Source organism: Symphalangus syndactylus, chromosome 14, assembly GCF_028878055.3.
Source record: "Symphalangus syndactylus isolate Jambi chromosome 14, NHGRI_mSymSyn1-v2.1_pri, whole genome shotgun sequence".
In the NCBI taxonomy this organism is placed as follows: domain Eukaryota; kingdom Metazoa; phylum Chordata; class Mammalia; order Primates; family Hylobatidae; genus Symphalangus; species Symphalangus syndactylus.
The window spans coordinates 42319843-42346389 of record NC_072436.2 but is presented as its reverse complement, the minus strand read 5'-3'; the positions used below and the strand labels follow the sequence as shown (position 1 = coordinate 42346389).

The following is a 26547-nucleotide window of genomic DNA, read 5'->3' as shown; positions in this document are numbered from 1 at the left end:
GGGAAGCAATACCCCTGAAAATAAGGAAAGGACAAAGCTGGTGATGCAGTAGGTCATTTATTCATTCCCCTATCATTTATAAAGCACCTACAGATACTAGGGACAGAGTGAACTGAGTGAGGGCTCACAGTCTTTGTGGGCTGCAGGGGGACTGAAACACACCAAAGGTTTAAAGAGGAGAGGAAAGGGAAAAGCAGGGACCGTGGGTGGTGCTTTCCTAAGCAGCCTTCATCTGTCAGCTTGACTTCAAAGAAGTTGTGGGCTACTTTGGCATCACTAATGAGTAGTCCCAGCCAGCTTGGGGTTGGGGCACCCGGGGTGGGTGAAAATAAGGGTAAATCCTACCAGAGATGAGCACACTCTTCACCAGCCAGTGTCATGACCTGAGCTGTGCCTTGCATTCTCACGCTACAGTTTTTCTTCTCCAGTGGCTCCATTCTGTGAAATCGGAAGTGATGTGGCTGGGGTTCTTTTTTCTCAGAGACTCACTCTTTTATTCAAAAAATGTACAGAGCACCTTCTACATGCCAGGCACCATTGCAGGTGTTATCGTGAATTAAGCAGCTATGTCCCCACCTCATGGAGCTCCGTTGCACAGTGGGGACAGGCAGTGAGCAATCAGCCTCCAGCGAACATGTAAATTACACAACCGTGAGGAGCTAAGAGCCTTGGGGGCAAAGGAAAGCTGGAGCTAGAGCAGGAACATGGGAGGCTGAGGCTGCAGGGGCAGGCAGCACCGTGAAAGTGGTAGGCAGGTCTCTAGAAGGTGGTATCTGAGCCTTCCAGGCACCTGAGGGTCCCGCATGGCAGCTATGAGGGAGGCGAGGTCTATGGGCAGGGTTGCTGGCACTGTGCCTCTGAGGTGACCAGGAGCCAGTCCCACTGGCAGAGTGGCCAGGAGGCCAGTGTGGCTGAGGGAAGAGTATTAGGAGGTGAAGCTGGAGCTTGCTGGAACACACTCCCTCTCTTCTTTGGTGCCTGGATGAGCAAAGTAGTGTGGCAGGCAAGGGGAAGCCGGCCAGGAGGTAGAGGCCAGCCACTCACAGCCCAGGGGCACAGACCCTGGTGCAGTCCCAAGGCTGAGGGCCACAGCGCTTCCCTGGCGGGCCGTCACTGGACCCTGGACGGAGAGAAGGGGAGTCAGACAGCTGAGGGGAGAGATGAATAAATCTCGAGGAGCGGCCTCCGAGTCAGGGTTTCCAGGGTGATTAAATGACCCGAGGCCCCTGGATCCACATGATTGCCTGACCTGCTTTCCTTGTAAATGTGGAGCTGTGTTGGGTTAGGATCAAATGTTTCAAGTTTCCAAACCAGCTGAAGCCCTGAATATTAAAAAAAAAAAAAAAAAAGAGAGAGAGAGAGAGAGAAAAGAAAAAAAAGAAAAAAAGAAACGCATAAATCAGCCTTTCTGTATTTCACCTTGTAGAAACAGCAGGCTGCCCAAGTCCCGGAGAATCCAGGATCATATAATTAGATCTCACCAGCGCTTCACACACGGCTGTGTCAGAAGAAGGCCCGACTCCCAGATGGAGAGCTTTGTATATCTCACAGTGCTACTTCCCGTGGCCTCCAAACGCTGTTAGGATTAACGAGTGCATAGTTGGGGGCTGAGAAGATTGTTTTTATTGCATGTATTTTCTTTCATGCTCTGAAGCCATGAATGCCACAAAGTCTGCTGGTAGAAAATGATTACAGTATGACATAATTTTTCTCTGCCTTAAGAATGCACAGCAGCTGGATGTGAGCTGCGTGGTGCTGCCTGGGCCACTTGGTATAAAGCAGTGTCTGATGCTCAGCCCAAGTCTCCACTTGGGCCAGAACAACCCAGGACACAAGTCACCATTCCCCTGGGGACGTTCATTCTCTCCCAGCATTTGTTTCACCCATATTTATTAAGGAGATAATTCCCTGAAATTACTAACACACATAGTAGCAGGATTACTATTAATGTGATGCTGTGTTTAAAGGGAGCTGTGTCTTTTCACATGGGAGATTTTTACAAATGTTACAACTTTCAATCCCTAACATCTTTAAGAATTGTTTTTGCTGGCAGCAAGGTGGTGGATCCACAGTTGTAAGGTTCCGGGTTTTGTAAACCTGGACACCCAGTGCTTCGACATGCAGGCACAGCAGCAAATGCAGACAGATGGCAGCAGGGTGGTGGGCGGCTTCTCCTCCAGGCTGCTGCTGGGAGAAACGTCCGCTGCTTTCTTCCTGCAGTTGTCCCCAGCCAAGGCAGCTCTCACATGCTCAGCCCTCACTCAACAAGATGACATGCCCAGTGTGGAAACCAAGGACCAGCCAGGCCGGTTCGGGATCAAGAGTAACTAGAGTCAAGCTTGATCGGCTTGCATGCAGTGGTGCTTAATAATTCAGGGGACATCTTGAGGCTTCACCGAGATGCTTTCACAGGCTTTATGTTTATGAGCATTTTACAACCATATTTCAAAGCCATATTTTCAAAATTTTTTTGAGTGCTTCAGCTCATCACAGCAGAGAAAATTAGAGCAGGAGTCCCCAGCCTCCAAGCCACAGACCAATTCTGGTCCATGGCCTGTTAGGAACTGGGCTGCACAGCAGGTTGTGAGTGGTGGGTGAGCAAGGAAAACTTCATCTGTATTTACAGATGCTCCTCAATGGTTGCATTACCACCTGAGCTCCACCACCCATCACATTAGCAGCGGCATTAGGTTCTCATAGGAGCGCAAACCTTACTCCACATACGTGGGATCTAGGTTGCACGCTCCTTATGAGAATCTAATGGCTGATGATCTGCCACTGTCTCCCATCACCTCTAGATGGGACTGTCTAGTTGCAGGAAAATAAGCTCAGGGGTCCCACTGATTCTATATTATGGTGAGTTGTATAATTATTTCACTATATATTACAGTGTAGTAATAACAGAAATAAAGTACATAACAAATGTAATGCACTTGAATCATCCCGAAACCATCCCCTGCCTCAATCTGTGGAAAAATTGTCTTCCGCGAAACGGGTCCTTGGTGCCAAAATGGTTGGGGACCGCTGAGTTAAAGGACTTCATAGAACTGGGAACGTGCCCATGTTCATGGCAACCTTGGCAAAGCTGTTTTAGCTCCACCTGAGGAAAGGGGTGTTTTGAGCCGTGGCAGGGCCCCCTGATCCCTTGGGCTTTGGAAGATAGGAATGCATTTTCAGGGTTTCTTGGCCTGTTTCTCCATCTGTGAAGCGGCCAGGTCTATCTGGAGAAACTTCAGAGAGAGGCTGTGAGTGCTCGAGGAGGGAGCCTGAGAAGAGTGTGCACTGCAGCTGCCTGGCAGGCATGGCAAGTTACAAACTAACCTTTCAACCTGCTGTCTCTCCAACCCCATCTCCAGCTGCCCACTCTGCAGCCCAGGCTCAGGACCGGCCAACTGCCACCGTGTCACCCCTGCGCACTCAGAACTCTCCATCCCGCCTGCCTGCCACCAGCCTCAGGCCCCACTCGGTGGTGTCCCCGCAGCACAGCCACCAGCCCCCGGTACAGATGTGCCCACGGCCAGCCATCCCCCTCACATCAGCAGCATCAGCCATCACACCTCCCAACGTCAGTGCCGCAAACCTCAACGGGGAGGCCGGAGGGGGGCCCATCGGTGTTCTGTCCACATCCAGCCCCACCAACACAGGATGCAAACTAGACGAGAAGAAAAGTGAAAAGGTAAGAGGTCCATCAGGGCTTGAGGCCAGCTGCTTACTGTAACTCTTTGGCACTAGATGGCAGTGGCGTTTGTGCAACTGAAGCTAGAATGTGGGCACCAAGTGCCTGCCCCTAGATGAACCAGGCGTGTGACAGAGAGGGAGCCAAACCACCAGAGCAGCTGGTTGGAGAGGAATCAGGCAGGCCTTGGATGGTGGCAGGGCCATGCAAGTCGAGCTACATTTCTCATGCAAATCAGAAAAAGGTGTCCCCTCTTGAAAATGCCTTAGTTCCATCTGTTGTAAAATCATTGTAATATACTCATTTTGTTAGAACGAGATATTTATTGCCATGTGCTGGGATATTGTAATAATAAATATACAAATATATGTGTGCAGTGTGAACAGCACCCACTCCCTTCAATATGTCATCCTTGTGCAGTCCACAGCCTGTTCAACCATATGGGACAGGCCTGTTTCCTGAGGAGCAATGAGAAGGAACAGGAGAATGCTGACCTGATGGCTGGTGTGTGTTTTAGCTATTCTTTTAGCCATGAAGTGCTGATTTCATAAAAGAAAATCTGGGCCAGGCGTGGTGGCTCAAGCCTGTAATCCCAGCACTTCGGGAGGCTGAGGCGGGCGGATCACCTGAAGTCAGGAGTTTGAAACCAGCCTGGCCAACATGGCAAAACCCCATCTCTACTAAAAATATAGTGCGCCTATAATCCCAGCTACCCAGGAGGCTGAGGCAGGAGAATCACTGGAAACCGGGGGGCAGAGCCTGCAGTGAGCCAAGATTGTGCCACTGCACTCCAGCCTGGGCAACAAAGCAAGACTGCATCTCAAAAAAAAATGAAAAAGAAAGAAAATCTGAGTCCAAGAAACTTGTTCCAGTTGCCACCCAGCTAGACGTTAGATTAACCAGGATGAGAATCCAGACTTCTAAATGAGTGCTGTCCAGCAGAAACATAATGCAAGCCTCAAATCTAATTTTAAATTTTCTAGTAGCCACATTTTTAAAAAGTAAAATTAATTTTAAAATAAATTTAAAAGGTGAAATTCATTTTAATAGCTTATTCCATTAAACCCAATATCCAGAATATTATTGTTTCAACATGTAACATATGTTTTAAAATTGTTGATGAGATATTTTACAATTTTTTTTTTTAAGTGAAGTTTTTGGAAGCCCATGTGAAATCCAGTAAGCAATTCTCCAGGGCTCAGGGCCCACACACTGCCTGAGGCTGTATCCCTAGGGCGTTGCGCTGGGTCCTGGCAGGGAGCCACTCTGTGTATTGGCCTTGCTGCCTGAACAGTTTAGGGATTGTTCTGTCTTGGCTTGACTGATTCTGTGGATCTTTTGACATCTTTCCATATAAAATCAGTCTTTGGATCAGGATGTCTTAGCCAGGGCTTAGATGGGCACCCTGGACACTAGAGGGGGTGTTCCAGGCAGGGACAGCCTCTCTCTCTTTCTCGAGGACATTGCCAAACCCAGCGCTGACTCGGCGGGCTCTCTGCCCATCACCCTGGAGGCAGGCCCTGTTTCCCTGTCCTCAACATGAGCTGGGAACGCAGCAGACATGGGCCACACCAGGTTCTGCAGGGCCTCAGCACCTCCTGTGTTGTTCAGTCCAGAGCGATGGTTGTTCCTGTGCTGACTGGTGTGGCAGAGGCATGCAGCTGGCAAAGCTCAGGTCTGCTCCAGTCTAACAGGGCACCCGGCATGAAGGGCAACAGCTGCTCCATATTTTGTGTCTGTCTGTTTTTAGATCAGTTCAGTCTTGAATCTGTTCCCTTCTACCCTGCAGCCCTTGTTGTGAGATGTGGCTGGGTCTCATCAGGAGGGAGAAGTGGGATTCACAGTCCTACCCTCTCACTTAAACATTCTTCCTTCTTCCGAGCTGCTCAGGAACAACCAGGGGCAGACTTGGAAAGCGGGGGCCATAATAGTTCCTTAAGCATTTCTAGTTCTTTGCCCAAGAATTCCATCTCTCTAGTTTGTGAAGCAAATGGGACTGGCTTCAATACGACCATTGCTGAGTGGGTTTCTATGACATTGAGTCCTGTAGGAATCTACACGGAGGACAATGCTTGTTCCCCGTCACCCACCTAAATGTGAAGCTAATGAACACCAGCTGGGTCTGTTCCTAGCCTGCCTGTTAGACACTTTGTAAATATTTCACTTTCACTTAAGGTTTATGCCCTCTAACAGTTGTGCTATATCAGCAAAGAACGGTTGAGTCCAGAGGACACCCCAACATCCCTCTTGATGAAAGGCACCATGCAGGGACGCCCTGCCATGCAGGGGAAGCTGCACATACAGTGGCTCAGCCTCCTCCTCCTTCCCTGACAGCTCCCAAGCCTCCGTGGGCAGCAGAAGTGTGCAGGCCACGCTTAGGGCTGGACACATGCTATGGGCACACAGGGAGCAGTCCACACTGCACTCCAGGCAGGAGGGGAAATGGTTTTTGTGAGGCCATGTGAGCTTGTGTCCAGAGGTTCAGCAAACCCCAGCAGAGAAGCACATCGCCCTCCCACACATTGTGTGTGCTTTTCATTCCCACTTCTCATAACCAACAAAGACAAGCACTGGTCTACAAAACCACCTGTGAACATTTTTCCTATCTGTGTTCCCACTTGAATTTCTCCTAATTTGCAGCAGGGCCCAAGGCATTTACAGCTGCCATTTGTAGCAGAAGAGCAGAGATGATGGTCATTTTAGTACACTGCTCAGAAGCAAGTGAGCATGTGTGACCTGCACCAGCAGACTGGGCTGGGCTAGGGAGCTGGAGCCAGCACACTCCCTGCAGGTTGCTTGCTGAGCCCTACCCCACCATGACTACGCTAAACAGGCTTCCTAACTTTGGGCAACTTGATCATAGATGTACACATGTCTAATTATGGCAAAGGTTTTTTAAAGCATTTGGCAGTATTCTCCAGTCTGTTTCTGTTAAATTTTCTTTGGGAAAAGACAGTGAGCTCCTCGCTGCCACGTCCACTGATACATACACCTCGGTGCAGCGCAGTTTCCTAGCGCCAGTGCTGCTAAATTCCACCCAGGCTCTTCCATGCATATACCAGAGAGAAGTCAGGGTTGATACAGCTCCTGGGCGCCATAGAGTAGGGAGTAATTTTCTCCTAGGAGATGGGAGATTTATGCACCATATCCCTATGTGTGGAGAAGGAAGAGGCCCCAAAACCAGCTCTGTGTTCTATGGTGTCAGTGGCTATGGTCAAGGTCCCAGGAGGCTGGTCCCGGGAGGCTAGTGCCGGGAGGCCTGTCCCCAGGAGGCTGGTGCTGGGAGGCTGGTCCCAGGAGGCTGGTCCCCGGGAGGCTGGTGCTGGGAGGCTGGTCCTGGGAGGCTGGTGCCAGGAGGCTGGTCCCCGGGAGGCTGGTCCTGGGAGGCTGGTGCCAGGAGGCTGGTCCCCGGGAGGCTGGTCCTGGGAGGCTGGTGCCAGGAGGCTGGTGCCGGGAGGCTGGTTCCCAGGAGGCTGGTTCCAGGAGGCTGGTGCCAGGAGGCTGGTCCCAGGAGGCTGGTGCCAGGAGGCTGGTCCCGGGAGGCTGGTCCCTGGGAGGCTATTCCCGGTAGGCTGGTCCCCAGGAAACTGGTCCCCGGGAGGCTGGTGCTCTGCTGCTATATCCAGGGGGATTGGGCCTTTGAGCTCTGTTCCCTGCGTGGCCCGATGTGGTGTGCAGGCCTCTGGGGATAATACAAGTGCAGACAGAGTGGCAGTTCTTTCTCCAGACCCATTCCTGAACCAGAGCTCCTCTCTGGGTGCAGGCATCTGCCAGCCTATGCAGGAACCTCTCCAGCCTACTCTCCCAGGTCTCTTCCTGCCCGCGTGCCTGATCATATTGCTCCCTGCAGGGGCTGCCCTGTGGCCAGTCCCCCAACACCCACAAATTACACAGTGGAACTCAAATCTGGTTTTAAAAGGTGGTCTTCAGGATTTAAGTTATCCTTTTGCACTTAAAAATGAATTTTGTGCTTGAAACAACCATGGAACACTGCCTACTGTGTCCATCCGTGACAGTTTTCTGGTTTTGAAACTGTATGAGCACATCAGCACCAGGTGATATGAACCCTCAGGGTATCTAAGTCCAGGGGAGAGTCACCCAGAAGAGAAGGGTGCCAGTGCCTGCCAATGTGCTGCATGCAGTCGGCATCCCTAAACACCCGACCAGCCATCACTCACTCTCTTACTTGTGCCCCAGTCCCTGACTCATCTGTGTATTGCAAGGAGCATGAGGATGTACCTGGCAGAGCGCATGCACACAGTTCATAGTGATGGAAAGGTCAACCCTGGCCTGGAGGAGCCAAAGTGTAGTACAGGTCACTGTACAGGTAAACAGCGATTGATTGCAGGAGAAGGGTGGGTGACAGACCTGAGTGTGGGAACAGAGGGTCACCGAAAAAGGTGCCTGGTCAGCGCAGGTCAGGGGAGGCTTCCTGGGGCACAGGTGGGAGGAGCCTTGGCTGAGGGTCAGCCTGAGCAGAGGCCAGAGATCGTGGCCCGAAGGTGAGGGCCAGGGACGGGGGAGAGAGCAGGTAGCCCTGGGAGGGCCTCGTTGCCAGCCTCTCAGCACTGCAAAATCTGCCAGGTGCTGGGCAAGAGGGTGCCATGGAAGGCCTGAGTACCGGCCATGAGTGGTGCTTCTTGCTTGCTCGGGGTTCTGAGCCTCTTGCTGTCCCTGTGTGGTTGACCAAGTCCACACGGTGAGAGTGCTCCCGCCGGCCGCCTGACGTCTGTGGAGCCCTCTCCTTGGTGCTGAGGTTCCCCGATGCTCTGGCCTGGCCATGAGTTCCATAGCAGCATTCTTTAAATGATCAATCCAGTGGGTTGGGACCCACATTTTTATTGAGATTGGATGGGATAAACGGAATGAAACAGGGTAGGATAGATCTTCATTCTGAACATACAGTAGGGACAGTACACTGGGGAGCTTCTCTGTTGCCGCGTGCGAGTCCTGACATAAAACTTAATTCAAAAACATCTCAAAGCCTTAGGTCGACAACCCCTGCCCATAGAAGGCACCTGGTGCTGATTGTAGACTAAAGAGAATTGGAAAACTGCTGCCACTAAGTTTTCACTCTCACGACTTATGGGAAATTCTTTATGGGCCAGAAAAAAAAAGTTAACTCTCTCTTTATGGGTGTGGTAGTTTTAGTTTCAGTGAGTAATAGAATATTGAAACTTGAAAGAGCCTCTAAAGATGTTTTATATTAAACTCTCCATTTTCCATGATGTTCCTGAGGCTCAGAGACCTTCAGAGACTTGCCTGGGGCCACACAGCACACGGCAGTGGAGCTGGCACAGGAATGCTGGCCTCCTGCCTCCTGTGTTGGGTCCAAGTGCTGACTGTGGTGACCTCCCAGTCCCTGGGAGGCCATGGCCTGTCCAGGAGTCCCACAGTGAGACGTCCAGGGTAGCAGCTGGCAGGAGACCATGAGGTTGGCCTTGGGGGAGAATGGGCCCTAGGTATCTGCCTTCTGGGTCCACACTGGACCCAACCACAGCCAGAACCCATGCAACAATGAATCACTTACCAGTCCATGTGGATGGCATGACCTACATAATCAAGACTCTGCAAACCCACTTTGGTCTGAAAGGAACAGAGGACCTGACAGAATGACCCATAATGACAGCAGCAAGGCCTGGTCTAGAGCATGGTGGCTGTTGGACACATATGTGCAACCACACATTAAATATGTGTATATCTCATATATATGTGTTACATATGGCATATACACTTATGATATTACATAGGAATGTGATTATATTTTTCATGAAAACCCAGGAACATCCAATCTGAAGAAATCTTGAGGATGAAGCTCTTTTGAATAGCCAAGCAGCTCTCTCTAAAGTGAAGAATCGCTGGCTTATAAATGTATTTCCTCTTGAGTGGAGGCACCCTGCAATAGGTAGACCCTTACTTGTCTATCCCAGTTCTGTCGACAGGCAGCCTGGGAAGCCAGCTGCTGCCAGCCCTCATCCCAGCTTCTCCAGGTTTACCAGTGCCATTCACTTCCAAAGTGACAGCTACACTCTGCTGGCACAGGCTGGCTGCATGCTCCCACCAGCCAGGGTGGGGAGGGGCCTGCTGTCACCTGCACACTCTGGCATCATAGGTAGAAGGGGCTGGATCTCACCTCCCAGAACTGAATTCACCCATGTGGGAACCATCATGCAGGTCTTAGGGGAGACCTGCCCCCCAGCCTGCTCACAGGGCCCCTCAGCGCATGCTGTGTCGTCAGGTGCAGCCACAGCCTGATGCATCCCTGGGCTCCCAGGCCCGTGGGGGGCTTGGGAACCTCGGGTCTGCCCCACAGCAAAGTTACTGAGGACTCTCACGGTCAGCCATGGGCCATGGAAACCACCTCTGCCCTGGCCACTTGTGCCTGGCAGCTCTGATGGCCAGAAGCACTGGCATTAGCTGGGCAGAAGGGGTCGCAGAGTCAGCCCCGTGTGGCTGGGAGCACCGGCGACTCCAGGTCCTCTTCCTGTTCCCCCATTGTCAGACTGCCTTCGGAAGATTAAGGGGAGCCAGCGTGTGCGGCTGAAAATGAACCCATCCTGAAAGCGTGAATCCCAGCTGCCAAAAAACATGCTAAAGTTTTCCAGACAGCCTTTTTTGGAAGGCGTAAACTGCTGGAGCATCACTTCCCTGGTGACAGGAGTGGCAACCTCTTTCTCTAAGTTAGGAATGTCCCATCAGAGCACAGGCCCTGAGTGGAGGCAGGGCAGTGGCCCAGCCTGGTCTGAGCAGAGGTCAGTGGTGGTCTGGAGGCTTCTCTTGTTATCTGCACCCTCCCAGGACAGCAAGTGAAGCTAGCTGTCCCCAGTTCTCCTGTAGAAACTCTGTGGCCTCTGCATTGGGATGAGACTTCTGGAGCTCAGCGTGGTTGTGAGTGCCAGTGACCCTTTCAGGGTACAAATGTGGACATGAAGTCCAGAGAGGCAAGGTGACCTGCCCAAGGCCACACAATGAGTAGGGCGCTGGGAATGAAACGAGGCTCCGTGGTACCCACAAGTGCCCACTCCCCATTCTCTGCTACTGCTAGTCAGCTTCTCTTCTGGGGAGAATAGCCTAGGGCTCATGCCACTGAGCCTTCAGGAAGTGGCAGGGACGAGGGAAGGAGCAAGAGCCACAGTCATCTCAACAGTGAGTGCAGCTTGAGTTTGGAGAAGGAAGACACAGTGGATTAATCAGCATGGAGGGTGGACCTGGGGTCGGCTGCCTAGTGTGAATCGATCTCCTGTTTACCAACTGTGTGACTTCAAGCAAGCTTCTCCACTTTCCATGCCTCAGTTTCCACATCTGTGAAATGAGGATGATAGCACCTACCACCCTGTGTTGTTGGGAGGAGTAAATTTAGTTAGTTTGACGAACGCGTAGCATAGTATTTAGGACAAAAGTACTAGAAATTATTATTAAGAATTTGATAGTTAATTGACGTCTGGATCCTAGAAGAATTAAATGATCCATACAGATGTAAAACTTATATCCCTGAGGCTTCTCTAAAAGATCAAAGGAGGGTTTAATTTTGTTATATATATATATACTTATCCATCACCAACTTGAGAGATGTAGGCTACTCAGAAGGGAGCCCTAATGGGTTGGTGCAAGCTACGTGTGAAATGGTATTTATCTCCTTAACCCCTGGAGGATCCATTTCCTGGTTCACTTATCCTGTGTTCACCAAGAAACACAAATAGAAAAAGATGTTTAAGGCCGGGCGCGGTGGCTCACGCTTGTAATCCCAGCACTTTGGGAGGCCAAGGCGGGTGGATCACGAGGTCAGCAGATGGAGACCACAGTGAAACCCCGTCTCTACTAAAGATACAAAAAATTAGCCGGGCGTGGTGGCGGGCGCCTGTAGTAGTCTCAAAAAAAAAAAAAGAAAAAGATGTTTAAGATTTTAGTTTTACACCTGACCTATAGCCTGAACAATGAAGGGAACTGAAGAAAACTGTTATTCAGAAGTAGAGTTTCAACTGCAAAGCATTAAACCAAAATGCATTTTTAAAATAGTAATACACTTTAGAAAATGAAAAGGATTTGTGAGTCACGTGTAATAGTTGTGAGGGTTCTGCCACCCTCCCCAAAGGACACTGACTAGTAACGAATAACTAATCAGGATTACGTGAAATCCTACACTCTAGTGCCACATGAGCTGGACAAGCAAGCGATGCGTGTGACAGTGTGGCTGGGGCCTGCGATGCACACACTGCATGGCCAGGAGCCCCTGGCACAACTCAATTCCCACGTCAAGTCTAGATTCTGTTCTGCAAAATTCTACTGCTATGACTGCCTTCTTTTTCAACTGATATATTCTCACAGTGCTTTCAAAGACATGGGATTTTTTCCAGCCGTCCATGCCCAGAAAAACTCAGTGATAGCATCAGTTTAGAAGAAGAACAAGCGCACGCCCCATAAACTACATCAGAAGGTAATGCCCACACATCGGACCCAGCCGTCTGTCCCTCCCAGAAGGCAACAAAGTCAACATGGCAGGGCATCTCTGAACATTCCACAGCACTTGCCAGTGCTCTCCAGTTTGGTCCCGTAACTGAGGGCAATGCAGAGAAAGAACAGAGAGTGCTGGGTTCGGCATTCTATTTGTTGTGGTTTTATTTTGTTTTTTTCAGGCACTCAGGCCATGTGGTGGGGGAGCCGGGGAGGGCACTCTGTCACCTCAAGGGAATAAAACAGCTTCATACCATCATCTTCCTCTAGGGGAAGTCACTCTTGGGACAGTTTGGTTTTTATTCACCTGATAAGTTATGTGCTTGCTTAGTAATTCCTTCCAGGCTTCATCTTAATACGTTACAGGACACATTTGTATACAGCATAAGAATGAAACTCATTAATCTTTTCAGAGGATTCACACTCTGTCTGGATCTCAAATAGAACCAATAGGTCAACTTCATGAAAATGTTATTGCTATAGGATTTCTTTGTAAGACCAGCAAAAATGGCTAGATTTACAGCTTCATCACCGGCCTTCTAAGTTATTTATTCTCTCCTTCCCTTTAAGGTCACCTTACAACTCCCCTAGACTTCAGTTTGTTTAGTGTTAAAATGGGAATATGTCTTTTTCTACTCATGGAAATATTATGAAAATTAATTATTGGTTTGTATCAGTCAGGGGTCTCCAGAGAAACAGAACCAGCAGGAGAGAGAGAGAGAGAGAGAGACAGAGAGAGAGAGAATTTATTTATTTTAAGGAATTATGTGATTGTGGAGGCTGGAAGTCTGAAATCTGTGGGGCAGCCCAGCAGGCTGGACTCTCAGTCAGGAGTTGCTGTGCAGTCTTGGGGCAGAAAATCATTGTACACAGGATGCCTCTGATTGCTCTTGCCTTCAGCTGATTGGGCGAGGCCCCCCCACATTATCAAGGTATGTACTTTCAGAAATCTCCTTTACTTAAGGTAAACTGGCTGTAGATATTAACACATTTGCAAAATGCCTTCATAGCAACATCTAGATTAGTGTTTGTTCAAACAACTGGGTACCTGCCTAGCCACACTGACATAAAACTCACCATCACCGTCCACCCTTTGTCAGCTTGACATCTCCCTAAACTATACTTAGTTTCCACATAAAGACAAAAGCAAAGTCATACTTCTGCCTAACATGATGATACAACAAGCCTGAGTACACCAAGAGTGCACGCGCCCTTCCCAGAAGAGGATTCAGAGTCTTTGAGTGATGCTTCCTCTTCTCCTTGATATCCTGTAACTTAAATGCTATCATATAATAATCATATCATATAAAAGTCAGTGCAACTTATATTACATGGTGAGATAAGAGAGAGAAGAAAACGAAGGTACTGCTTAATATACACATTCACACGGACATATTCTTAACAAAATAGGAGGAAATACAGCAATTACAATCTTCATTTCTGTAGCTGTTCACATGGTCATGGCTGGTATTTATAATTACTTTGTCTACTATCCAATCTGTATTCGTCTTCCCTTCAGAAAGCGCCTCAGCTGGGCATGGACCCTTACCTGGTGGGGTGATCCAAACCTTCACTCCTGAAGGGACTGGGCCATTTTTAGTCCTGTCTGGATTGGGTGGTTATAGTTTTCCATTGACCTCAGTCACGGGGCATTGTGATTGAGAGCGTGCTAGGAGACACCCCAAGGGGTGTCTCCTGTATCCCAGACATGCTCTTGCCCACGTCCACTATGGAGTGCAGTCCAGTTTCCCACAGTGGTCAGGATCAGTCACCCCAGCCAGCACAGTAGTTCCCGTTCTTGTCTTTGATTCTAAGGCACAACGATCCCAAAGCGGCTGAGTGGCAGTCTTGAATTCCAGCTCAGTGGAATCATTGTTGTGTTTCCTGGTGGCAACATTCCTCCCCCTGGAACCAAGACCTCTAGACTAGTAGAACATCATGTTGTGAGAACAAGAAGCAGACATTTTGCTAGTGGGTTACTAGGGGTCATAGTGAGTGGTGCTACTCGCATTTCTGCCCCATGATTCCTGAGCCCATGAGTCCTGGCTATAGGAAAAATAGCACCATATATTTGATGCTGATTCAGAGCATACCCAACCTTCTGGAGAATATTGTCCCAGCCCTGCAAAGGACTGTCACCCAGCTGGTGCTGTAACTGAGGCTTCAAAAGGTCATTCTACATTCTGTCAAGCCAGCTGCCAGCATTATGGGGAACATGGTAGAGCCAGTGAGTTCCATGCACACGAGTCCATTGCTGCACTTCATTTGCTATGGAGTGAGCTCCTCAGTCAGAAGCAGTGCTGTGTGGAATACCGTGATGGTGGCTAAGGCATTCTGAAGTCCATGGATATTCACTTTGGCCGAAGCATTGTGTGTAGGGAAGACAAATCCATATCTAGAGTGAATAGTATCTATTCCAGTAAGGACAAAGCACCATTGCCCCTTCCTTGATGGAGGTGGTCCAAGGTAGTCACCTTGCCCCCAGGTGGATGCTGACCATCTCAGGGAGTGGTGACATGCTGGGGTCTCACTGTTGTTCTCTGCTGCTGGTGGATTGGACACAGTGGTGGCCGTAGCCAGGTTGGCCATGGCGAGTGGAAATCCATGATGCTGAGCCCATGCATCACCTCCATCCACAGTGGCCACTCTGTTCATGGGTCCACTGGGCAATGACAGGAATGGCTGAGGAAAGAGGCCCAGTCATTGACTGCGCTCCACAGAATCCCATCTGTGGAATTACCAAAGTCCTCCTCTGCTGAGGTCACCCTTTGGTGAGCATTTAAATGGGACACAAATTTCACCACATGTTTTCCCATTCAAAGAGGTCTTTTCACATGCGCTTTTCCAATTTCCTTGTTACCAATTTTCCAATTATGTTTCTCACAAGTCCCTGACCAACCAGCCAAACCATCGGCCACAGCCTATGAATCATTAAACAATCACTTTTAGCCACTTCTCCTTCCAAGCAAAGTGCACAACCAGGTGCACTCCTCAAAGTTCTGCCCACTGAGAGGCTTTCCCTTCACTGCTGTCCCTCAGGCATGTTCCAGAGAGGGGCTGCAGTGCCGCAGCTGCCCACTTTCAGGTGGTGCCTGCATATGGTGCAGAACCATCTGTGAACCAGGCTCAAGCCTTATCTTCCTATGTGATCCTATGGAACTGCCCAGGAGGCCACAGGTGCAGGCTGGGAGAGAGAAGGCAGCATAGCAGAAGTGGGGACCATGGGCATTTTAGGCCACTTCCTCACGTAACTTAACTGGTGCCTTCAGGACCTGCTCTAGCCCGACCATGTATCTACCCTTCCGTTTGGTCATGGAATGCTGCTGTGCACACCCAGCTTTATGCTTAGTGAGTCAGATAACACCAGTTCACAGTAGGCAGCTCTGGTTGCATGGTAATTGGTGGCTCATGGTCAAGCATTTAGTCTACCAAGGCCCAGTGGCAGACCAAGAACTATCTCTCAGAAAGAGAGTAGTTGTCCTTGGAAGACAGCAAAGGCTTGCTCCAAAATCCTAAAGACCTGCGCTCTGATTCACCTGCCAAAGGCCCCACATAGCATCCCTGTCTGCCACAATAGTGCCTCAGGCACCATTGGATCTGCTGGGTCATGTGGCCTAAGGGGTAGAGCATCTTGCACAGCAGCCTGGACCTGTTGCAGAGCCTTTTTTTGTTCTAGGTCCCACTCAAAACTATCAGTTTTGGGGGTCACTTAATAAATAGGCCAAATTAGTACACCCATCTGAGGAGGATGTTTTCTCTAAAACTTCAAAGAGCCCCACTCACCTTTTTTTACTCTGGCGATAGGAGGGGCTAGATGCAACCACTTTTCCTCTACCTTACAAGGGATGTCTCAGTGTGCCCCCACACCACTAAACCCCTAGAGATTTCACTGAGGTAGAAGGCCCTTGAATTTTAATTTGATTTATTTCCCATCCTCTGACATGCAGGTATCTTACCAACAAATCTAGAGTAGTTGCTACTTCTTGCTCAGTAGGTCCAGTCAGCACAAGGCCATCAATATCATGGGCCATCTTGTATGACATCTTGAGGAAGGCCAAGGTGATCACCATCCCTGCAAACTATTTTGTGACACAAGAGTTGGAGAATTGATCTACCCCTGAGGTGCGTTGCTGGCCTTGCCTGCTGAAAGCAAACTGCTTGAGTCTTTACTAACAAAAAAGCATTTGCCGGATTAATCACTGCATATCAGATACCAAGAGGTGTGGTGGGTTAATTTGCTTAAACAATGAAACCATACTGGGATGGCATCTGCAGTTGGAGTCACCACCTGGTTAAGCTTATGATAATCCTCTGTCATTCTCCATGATCCATCTGTCTTCTGCACAGGCCAAATAGGAGAGTTGAATAGGGATGTGGTAAGAATCACCACTCCTGTATCCTTCAAGTCTTTGATGGTGGCACTAATCTCTGCAGTACCTCTAGGAATGCATATTGCTTTTGTTTTACCATTTTCTGAAATAGAGGCAGGTTAGTGGCTTCCACTGGCCTTTCTTGCATAACAGCCCTCGCTCCACAGGTCAGGAAACCAATGTGAGGATTCTGCCTGCTGCTGAGTATGTCTAGGCTAATGATGCATTTCAGAACTGGAGAAAACCCACAGGATGGGTTCAGGGCCATACTTGAACTGTTGTGAGAAGGACATGAGATAAAACTCCGCTGATCACCTGTGCTCCATAAGCCCGTCCCTGACTGGCAGACCATAGTGACATTTGGCTCTCGTCAACTTAGGGTCAGTTCAGATCCAGTGTCCAGCTGTCCCTGAAAAGTCTGATTATTTTCTTTTCCCTAATGCGCAGTCACCCTGTTAGGGTAGATCCCTTTGGGGAAGCCTGGGAGAAAGATTAACAGTGTAAGTTTTTGCTATGGCCCTGGGGTCTTTCCTCAAAGAGACCTACCTGTAAATTCAAGGGATTCTGGGTCTGTAAAGTAGCTCAAGTCTGGGAATTGATTGAAGGGCTGCGACTCTGTTTTGTGATTCAAGTTACACACCTGTTCACTAGACCTAGAACTCTCTGTTTATACAGCTCAAGTAAGAATTTAGTAGACAGCCCATCTATTTCTCTTCCAGGAAAATAATGGACTGCCAGTTGCCAGTTGATTACTGCCTTGACTGTGCTGTCTGTTTTGGTAACTTGTCTCACGGTATTACCGCCTGGTCGGCCTTGTCTTTGGTAATTATGTGCCACCATGTGGGCCCTGCCCCCCTCCCTCTGGGGCCCAGTCACTTCCGGGTTTCCCAATTCCATGGCCGTAGTTCCCACTGTAAGATCCGGCCTATGGAGAAGTGTGACCCCAGTGCTTTTTAAGGGTGCAAGGACTCCCCTCACACATCTGTTTCTCATAGTCATGGTGAAAGGCATGTCCTCTGGACCCTCCTGGGGTGGGAGGAAATGTTAGTTACTTCCAATTTCTGATTATTGTGCAACTTGGTAACAAACAGGGACTCTGGAAGCAATGGGGAAGAAGCCATCAGTCCCCGAGGCTCACAGAAGAGGAGATGTTCATGTTTATTTCCACTGCAGTCAAGCTACCTGAAGTTTTTAATACCTTGGAGAGAGCTGGCTGCAAATGTTTGTATTAGGAACATGCTAAAATCATGGAGAAGGATGCCCTTGTGACATGGAGAGATGCAAGGAAATTGTCCCTCAGTGGAGACCCCTTTCTCCCTGTCACAACTGATTCCCTCTGCTGGGCTTTCAGGACTCTGACTGCCAGAGGTGGTGTAGACAGGGCAGGGGTGAACATTTAGAGTCTTCTCTTAGAAAGAGGCACCCGTACAAAGTGTGCCTGGCAAGAGGTCACCAGGAGAGGAAGGGTAGACCCTTGCTTGGGAGAGTCCCCAGTTCACAGAACATAGCTCTAGAAAGGAGAACAGATGGCATCTGTGCTGGTAGACCTGCCAGCCCCCACCCTGCCAGCAGGCTGGGCTGCAGCGTTTTTACAGGGGGTCATTCAGGTTCTTCTAAAATGCTTCCAGGGACAAGAGCTCACCACTTAATGAGGGGGCTTGTTTTATGGCTGGATTGACTTATTAAAAGATTCATCCTTTTGTCAGGCAAAATCTACAGAGTCTACACACATAGATACACATCCACACACAAATATACACACATACATACATACTTATACATACACATGTACACGTGAACACATACAAATAACATTCACATGCAATAAGCATATTCATGTATATACATCTACATGAATACACAACAAAAATATGCTAACATGACTACATGTACACAGATATTCGTGTGCATATAAAAATACGTGTGCACACATGTAAACATGTATATACATATACAGATGCATACACAAACACATACATACATTCATAGCCTCGCATACATACACATCCTGCAGAGTTGATCCACTTCTGCCAATTCTGCTCCCTCACAATCGATTTCCTCTTCTAAAAATAGCCCTTCTGATACTGGAAGTCATCCTTCCAAGACTTTTTTTAAAGAAACTTTATTTTTAGAGCAAATGTAGGTTCACAGAAAAATTGAGCAGAAACTGCAGAAAGTCCTCATATACTCCCTGCTCCAACACAAGCACAATCTCTTCTACTATCAATGGCCTACACCAAAGTGGTACATGTGTCAGGACTGATGAACCTACCTTGACATATCATTACCCAATGTCCATAGTTTACGTTAGGATTCACTCTTGGTGTTATCCAATCTATGGATTTTGATAAATGTATAATGACATGTGTCCACCATTATAGTATCATACAGGATAGTTTGACTGCCCTAAAAATCCTCTGTGCTCTGCCTGTTGATCACTCTTTCCCATCTAACTTCTGGCAACCACTGACCTTTTTACTGCCTTCATAGATTTGCCTTTTCTAGATTGTTATACAATTGGAATCATACACAATGTTGTAGCCTTTTTGCGTTGGCTTATTTTGTTTAGTGATACGCATTTACGTTTCCTCCGTGTCTTCTCATAGATTAGTAACTCAGTTCTTTTTAGCACTGAATAATATTCCATTGTCCAGATGTACCATAGTTTATTTATCAATTTACCTACCACAGGACATCTTAGTTGCTTCCCAGTTTTGGCAGTTATGAATACAGCTGCTATAAACATCTTGTGTGGGTTTTTGTGTGGACACAAATTTGGATAAATACCAAGAAGGGAGATTGCTAAGAGTATGTAAGAGTGTGTGCTGAGATTGGTAAACGTACATTTAGTTTTGTAAGAAACTGCCAACTGTCTTGCAAGGTGGCTGCACCGTTTTGCTTTCCTATCAGCAATGAATGAGAGTTCTCATTGCTTCATATCCTCACCAGCATTCAGTGTTGTCAGTGTTTTGGATTTTGCCATCCTAATAGTTATGTAGTTGTCTCTCATTGTTATTATACTTTGCAATTCCCTAATGACATCTGTATTAGGCCATTCTTGCACTGCTATAAAGAAATACCTGAGACTGGGTAGTTTATAAAGAAAAGAGTTTTAATTGGTTGTGGTTCTGCAGGCTGTACAGGAAGCATAGCAGCTTCTACCTCTGGGGAGACCTCAGGAAGCTTCCAATCATGACAGCAAAGAGTCTCACATGGCAGGAGCAAGAGAGAGAGGGAGGAGGTGCTCTACACCTTTAAACAATCAGATCTCATGAGAACTCACTCACTGTCATGAGGAGAGCACCAAGGGGATGGTGCTAAATCATTTGTGAGAAATCTACTTCCATGATCCAATCACCTCCCACCAGACCCCACCTCCAGCACTGGGGATTACAATTCAGCATGAGACATGGTGGGGACACAGATCCAAACCATATCAACATATAATGCTGAGCATCTTTTCATATGCTTGTTTGCTACCTGTACATCGTTTTCTTTTTTTTTTTTGAGATGGAGTCTCGCTCTGTCACCCAGGCTGGAGTGCAACAGCGCGATCTCGGCTCACTGCTGCCACCTCCGCCTCCCAGGTTCAAGCGATTCTCCTGCCTCAGCCTCCCAAGTAGCTGGGACTACAGGCACGTGCCACGACGCCCAGTTAATTTTTTGTATTTTTAGTAGAGACAGGGTTTCACTGTGTTAGCTAGGATGCTCTTGATCTTCTGACCTCGTGATCCGCCCGCCTCGGCCTCCCAAAGTGCTGGGATTATAGGCGTGAATCCTGCGCCCATCCTGTACATCTTTTTTAATGAGATGTCTATTTAGATCTTTGCTGAGTTTTTATTGGGGTTGTTTGTTTTCTTATTAAGTTTTAAGAGTTCTTTGTACATTTTAGATATACCACAGTGGTCTTTTGCAAATATTTTCTTTCAGTCTGTGACTTGTTTTCTCATTCTCTTGACAGTATCTTTTTCAGAGCGCAAGTTGTTAATTTTCATGGAGCCCAATTTATTAACTATTTCATGATTGTGTCTTTGGTGTTTTATCTAAAAAGGCAGCACTAAGCCTAAGGTCCTCTAGATTTTCCCATATGTTATCTTCTAGGAGTTTTGTAGTTCTGCATTTTACATTTAGGTCCACAATTCATTCTGAGTGTGTGTGTGTGTGTGTCTATATGTGTGTGTGTGTCTATACTTGTGCATGTGTGTATCTATATGTATGTATGTCTATATGTGTGTGTGTATGTATCTATATGTGTGCATGTCTATACATGTGCATGTGTGTATGTGTGTGTATATGTGTATGCATGTGTGTATGTGTGTAGGTGTGTCTATATATGTATGTATGCATGTATGTGTGTGTCTGTATATCTGTGTGCATGTGTGTGTATGTCTCCATACTCTGTGAAAGAGAAAGAGGCTGCCTATTTAAAGGGTTAGGCTGAGAACCCTCCTGCTCTGCTGGTGGAATTGTAAAATGGCACAACTGCTTGGGAAAATAGTTCAGCAATTTTTTAAGAAGTTAAACATGCCACCTATCACTCAGCCATTCCACTCCTAGGAGAAGCAGACACGCAGGCCTACACAAACTCTCCTGCATGAGGGATCCATAGCAGCTTTATTTGTGACAGCCTCAGACTGGAAATGGCCCAGATGTCAATCAGCTGATGAATGCATGCACAGACAGTGGCTCAACCCTGCAAAGGAGCACCACCCAGCAAGAAAAGCCAGCTGCTGATACACACAGCAATGGAAGGGAAGCACAAAATCGGTCAAGAGCCAGACAGAAAGCAGAATAGCCACTGGAGGGTCCCATGTCTATAAAACTTGGGAAAATGCACACCCATGTTTAGTGACAGAAAGCAGCTCGGGGGTTTCCTGGGGACTGGAAGAAGCCTTGGAAGGATGGCAGGATTGGGGGGCCTGGGCCCACCGTGAGGGCGGCGACAATGCACATCACCCAGATGGTGGGGCTGCTGCAGGGGGATCTGCTATGTCAAAACTTGTCAAATATATATTTTTAAAAGTTAAGACAGCACTTTATTTTTAAAAAGAACATAATGTATTTTTGTGAGTATATAGATTTTAGAGCCAGAAGAGAGGACGAGCATGATTTCCATATCTATTTGAGAATGAGCATTTGAAGCAGCTCCTCTCTGATTTAATCCCACTGGGCACCTTTTGCCTGATCTGACCATTCTGCAGTCCCCTGGCAGCAGTCAGGACAGGCTGCACATGCAGAGGAACAGAGTCAGGCTGAGCACCCTCCGCCCTCTTTCACATCCCTCACAGACCTCACATGCCCGTAGCCAGCCGCACCAACACCCCAGGGCACAGTCCTGTGAACATGCTCCACCTCCATGCGGGCTGCTGGGTCAGAGGCAGAGAGACCCTGGAGGACCTCCTCAGAGCAGGAAACATTTCAGCCCAGAAGTGACACACATCACATATGCCCACAAAGATTCCCACAACTCATTATTCAAAACTAGCTAGATACAGTCATGCGTCACTTAAAGGGAATACGTTCTGAGAAACGCGTCGTTTGGTGATTTTGTCTTGTGAACTTCACAGAGTGGACTCACACAAACCTAGATGGCACAGCCTGTGACACACCTAGGCTGTGTGGTGTAGCCTCTGGCTCCTAGGCTAAAACCTGCACAGCATGTGACTGTGTTGAACACCATAGGCAACTGTAACACAGCAGCAAGTACCGTGTGTCTAAACATAGCTAAACATAGGAAGGGGAATGTGTTGCACTGTGATGTTATGACAGCTGCGACATCACTAGGCAACAGGAATTTTTCAGTTTCATTATCGTCTTATAAGACCCCCATTGTGGTCTGTCGTTGACCAAAACATCCTTATGTAACACATCATGCTGCTTGGTCCCACTGGATCTCAGAGGGGGCAGGAAGCAAAATGTTTCCATGTGCCTGGCAAGAAGCAAGCACAAATGATGACCAGTCAGGACAAGAAGGAAGTTAGGCCCGGTGTGGTGGCTCATGCCTGTAATCCCAGCACTTTGGGAGGCCGAGGCAGGTGGATCATTTGAGGTCAGGAGTTTGAGACCAGCCTGGCCAACATGGTGAAACCCTGTGTCTATTAAAAATAAAAAAATTAGCCAGGCATGGTGGCGGGCACCTGTAATCCCAGCTACTCAGGAGGCTGAGGCAGGTTAATCGCTTGAGCCCGGGAGGTGGAGTTTGCAGTGAGCCAAGATCGCGGCAATGCACTCCAGCCTGGGCAACAAAGCAAGACTCTGTCTCAAAAAAAAAAAAAAAAAGTTAAATTCAGAGCTGCTTCTCATGGTGACTTTTTTAACCCTCTAAGACTTTGATACTGGAACTGCCTTCCCAGTTAGTGGTGGTCTCCTGGGGCTACCAGATGTATGTCAAGCTCAAGGTCTTTTAAAGGGCCCCAGCCACCCGTCTTGGCTCAGGAGGCTATGGGAGCAGGGCCAGGCGTGTAAGCTGAGAACACAGGCTGTGCAGGGCCTGAGGTGTGGCTTTGCACCTTGCAGCCCACGCCATGCCTTTCTTCTCCACCCCAAGAATCCGGGCTCCTGCAGCATTCCACAGCACGTGTTTACACAGCGTATTTCTTCTGTGCATTGTGCGTTATCCCAGAATATTCCTGGATGAGTGAGAATTTATCAGGAGGGAAGGGCCTGGATCTAATTAATCCCTAAAGACACCACCTCACTGTGTCCTCCACTCTGTATCCTGGGGTGTGTGGCATACGGCTGGGCCCCTGTGGCCCTTTAGTAGCCCCAGTGCTTTACTTTGGCGCCAGAACTGCCTGCCTGGTCTGCTGGTTTTCCATGCATGCATCTACTGCTCTGTCGAGGAAAGGTTTGACAGTGATGCCTGTTGTGCAGGGGTCACACTAATGTGTGCAGTGGGATGGTCTTCTGTGGCCTAATTTTATCAAAGCACAAAACTTAGGCTGCCTAGAAAATAACAGTTAATGTGTCCTCTGTGTGTGACTTCTCCTAGGTGGGCTGGCAGTGGGAGCTGGCTGGGCCCCAGTGGCTCAGAGTGGCTGAGCACTGGTCTTGTGTACTTCTGATTAAGGACAAATCCACAAGCTCCAGAAACCCAACAAGCAAATAGTAATAAGGCTGGCAGAACGCTGAAAAGCTTAACCATTATGTTTTTGCTGAACAAAAGAACCCCCAGATCTCATGAAGAAAAGCCAGAAAACCATGCTTTTCCTCAGAAGGTAGATCTGAATTTTTCCAGCCATTGGTTATGTGTGCAGTTTGGGGCCAGGGGTTTGTCCACCGCAACCACACCTCAGACATTCTTCTGTGGGGGGTCTGAGCCTGGACAGCAGTGTTCTCGGAGCACTTTCCAGGACATGCGAGCTGTAAAATGAACCCATGAGCAGATATGCTTGATCCTGCAAGCTGGAGTTACTTAGTGTTGATCATTTCACTCTTCGTGCATCCTGTTTGTGGGTTAGCTAAGCCCGTTCTGGTGTTGGGCAACCACAGAGCCGTCTTCTGGCTAATGAAGACAAATCCACCTTCTCAACCAGAAGGATTCCTTGTCCCTTCTGGGGTGGCAGGGCCCTGTCTCCTCACCAAAGGCTCTGGGGACCTCACTACAAAAAGAGATGAGATTACTTTGGAATGATTTATTTCCTCATCAATAAGTGATAGGAGTTAGAAGCATGACCCACAGCACCCTGCAGCTCTAGCCACATGTGGATCCATGCTTGCATTTTGGGTAGACTCCTGCGCCATCCGTAAGATCGTCTTTTCCAGAGTTTTGCTGGATCTCAACAAGTCCCTGGAAGCACCTTGTCAATCTTTGGTTCTCAGAATTTGCCCTTCCTTATTGCACATCTGGGGAGACACCACCCACTTGAATGTAATTGCCCTCTGGTCATTCATTTATTTTTCATCTATTGACTTAACAAAATATTTGTGGAGCACCCACTTTGGGACAAGCCCTGGCTCAGTGCTCTAGGTCCAGAGCTGAACAAGGCAGTCTGGAGGAGGACAGGCGGTTACACCAAGCTCCCTGGACTGGCTCTGACAGTGCCACACATGGGGTGCCTGGAAACAGCTGTGGCCCGGGCTGGTGGAGGATGGGTCATCACAGAAATAGCAAAGCCAGAGGTGCAGATGTGCAGGAAGTAGAGGCCTCGGCTCAGCCACCCCTGTTCCACAGGCCACAGCTTAGAGAGACCCTTTACAGGAAAGTCAGCTCACAGCAAACAAAGGGTGCTGACATTTCATTCCTTCTTGCCCATGATAAGAAATCTCTTCTGTTGCCTGAGGCAGAGTCAGTGTATTAGTCAATTTTCACACTGCTGTAAAGAAATACCAGAGACTAGGCTGGGTGCGGTGGCTCACGCCTGTAATCCCAGCACTTTTAGAGGCCGAGGAGGGCAGATCACTTGAGGTCAGGAGTTCGAGACCAGCCCAGCCAACATGGTGAAACCCCATCTCCACTAAAAACACAAAAATTAGTTGGGTGTAGTGGCAGGTGCCTCTAATCCCAGCTACTTGGGAGGCTGAGGCAGGAGAATCGTGTGAACCCAGGGGGTGGAGTTTGCAGTGAGCCAAGATTGTGCCATTGCACTCCAGCCTGGGCGACAGACTCTGTCTAAAAAAAAAAAAAAAAAAAAAAAAAAAAAAAAAAAAAAAAAAAGAAATACCTGAGACTGGGTAATGTATAAAGGAAAGAGGTTTGATTGACTCTCAGTTTCAGCTGGGGGTGCCACAGGAAACTTACAATCATGGCAGAAGGCAAAGGGGAAGCAAGCACCTTCTTCATAAGGCGGCAGGAGAGAGAAGAGAAAGTGAAGAGGGAAGAACCCCTCATAAAACCATTGGATCTCATGAGCACCCACTCACTATCACAAGAACAGCATGAGAGAAACTGCCCCCGTGATCTAGTCCGCTCCCTCCAGGTCCCTCCTTGACACGTGGGGATTACAATTCTAGATGAGATCTGAGTGGGGACACAGAGCCAAACCATATCAGTCAGTGGCAAAATTCATCATTGGAACAGCTCATGCAGGCCCAGACACTATTGTATTCCATGGGTGAGGAGGTTGCTGTCCAAGCCACCTGCTCCAGGACACATGCTAGGGCGGGATCTAAGTCTCTTTCTTTTCCACTCACCCCCTTGCTGTCTCAGCCTCACATACCCAATAAGACGGTCCTAAGAGCTTAGCCATAGGAGATTGACTAATGCACAGCCCTGGATAGCTTGTCCTGCCTTTTTGCATGGGGCACGTCTTGTTAAACTTTTTCCACACTCTATTTGCTGAGACTATGCAGACACAGGGAGAGCAGATGCCTGGCAGTTCTCTAGAAGGCAGGGGCTATGTGGATAGCAGTTGGTGTAACTTGGTCTGAAGCAGGCCATTTTCCTCCATGGTTATATTGGCAATTCAGGGAGAAGCAGAGTCCTGGGCCCCCTGCACTGTGTGGCCCTGTAGCAGAGTGTGCACCTGGATTCTGACATCTCAGCTTCTTTCAAATTCCCATCCTTTTCTAATTATTAATTAGATTTTTAATTATTATTAGTTGTTAATGTGATTAACAACCACCTGTGACCTCATGGTAGCAGCTCCTTACAGAAATGTAGGAGCAGTCGGCCGGGTGCGGTGGCTCACGCTTGTAATCCCAGCACTTTGGGAGGCCGAGGCGGGCGGATCCCGAGGTCAGGAGATCGAGACCACGGTGAAACTCCGTCTCTACTAAAAATACAAAAAAATTAGCCAGGCGTGGTGGTGGGCGCCTGTAGTCCCAGCTACTCGGAGAGGCTGAGGCAGGAGAATGGCATGAACCCAGGAGGCGGAGCTTGCAGTGAACTGAGATTGCGCCACTGCACTTCAGCCTGGGCGACAGAGCGAGACTCCATCTCAAAAAAAAAAAAGAAAAAAAAAGAAATGTAGGAGCAGTCTTCAGTTAAAAATCAGATCAGGTAAAAGCCCAAATCAGGGCACTTATTCAGGGAGGTGCCACCTGGCCAGGGTCTGGGCTGCTCCAGCAAGACGGTGGCAGGAGAGGACCCGGCCAGGGGCCTCCCGGGCT

General features: G+C 48.5%; 1 protein-coding gene across 2 annotated transcripts in view; it reads left to right on the top strand.

The window, feature by feature from the left end:
• SH3RF3 (SH3 domain containing ring finger 3) overlaps positions 1-26547 on the top strand; it is a 370552-nt gene that overhangs the window by 311114 nt on the left and 32891 nt on the right. For both annotated transcript variants that reach the window (XM_055240629.2, XM_063616653.1), the window contains exon 8: positions 3357-3676. In XM_055240629.2, the coding sequence (XP_055096604.1) occupies positions 3357-3676 (320 nt within the window). The remainder of the gene's footprint in view (positions 1-3356; positions 3677-26547) is intronic.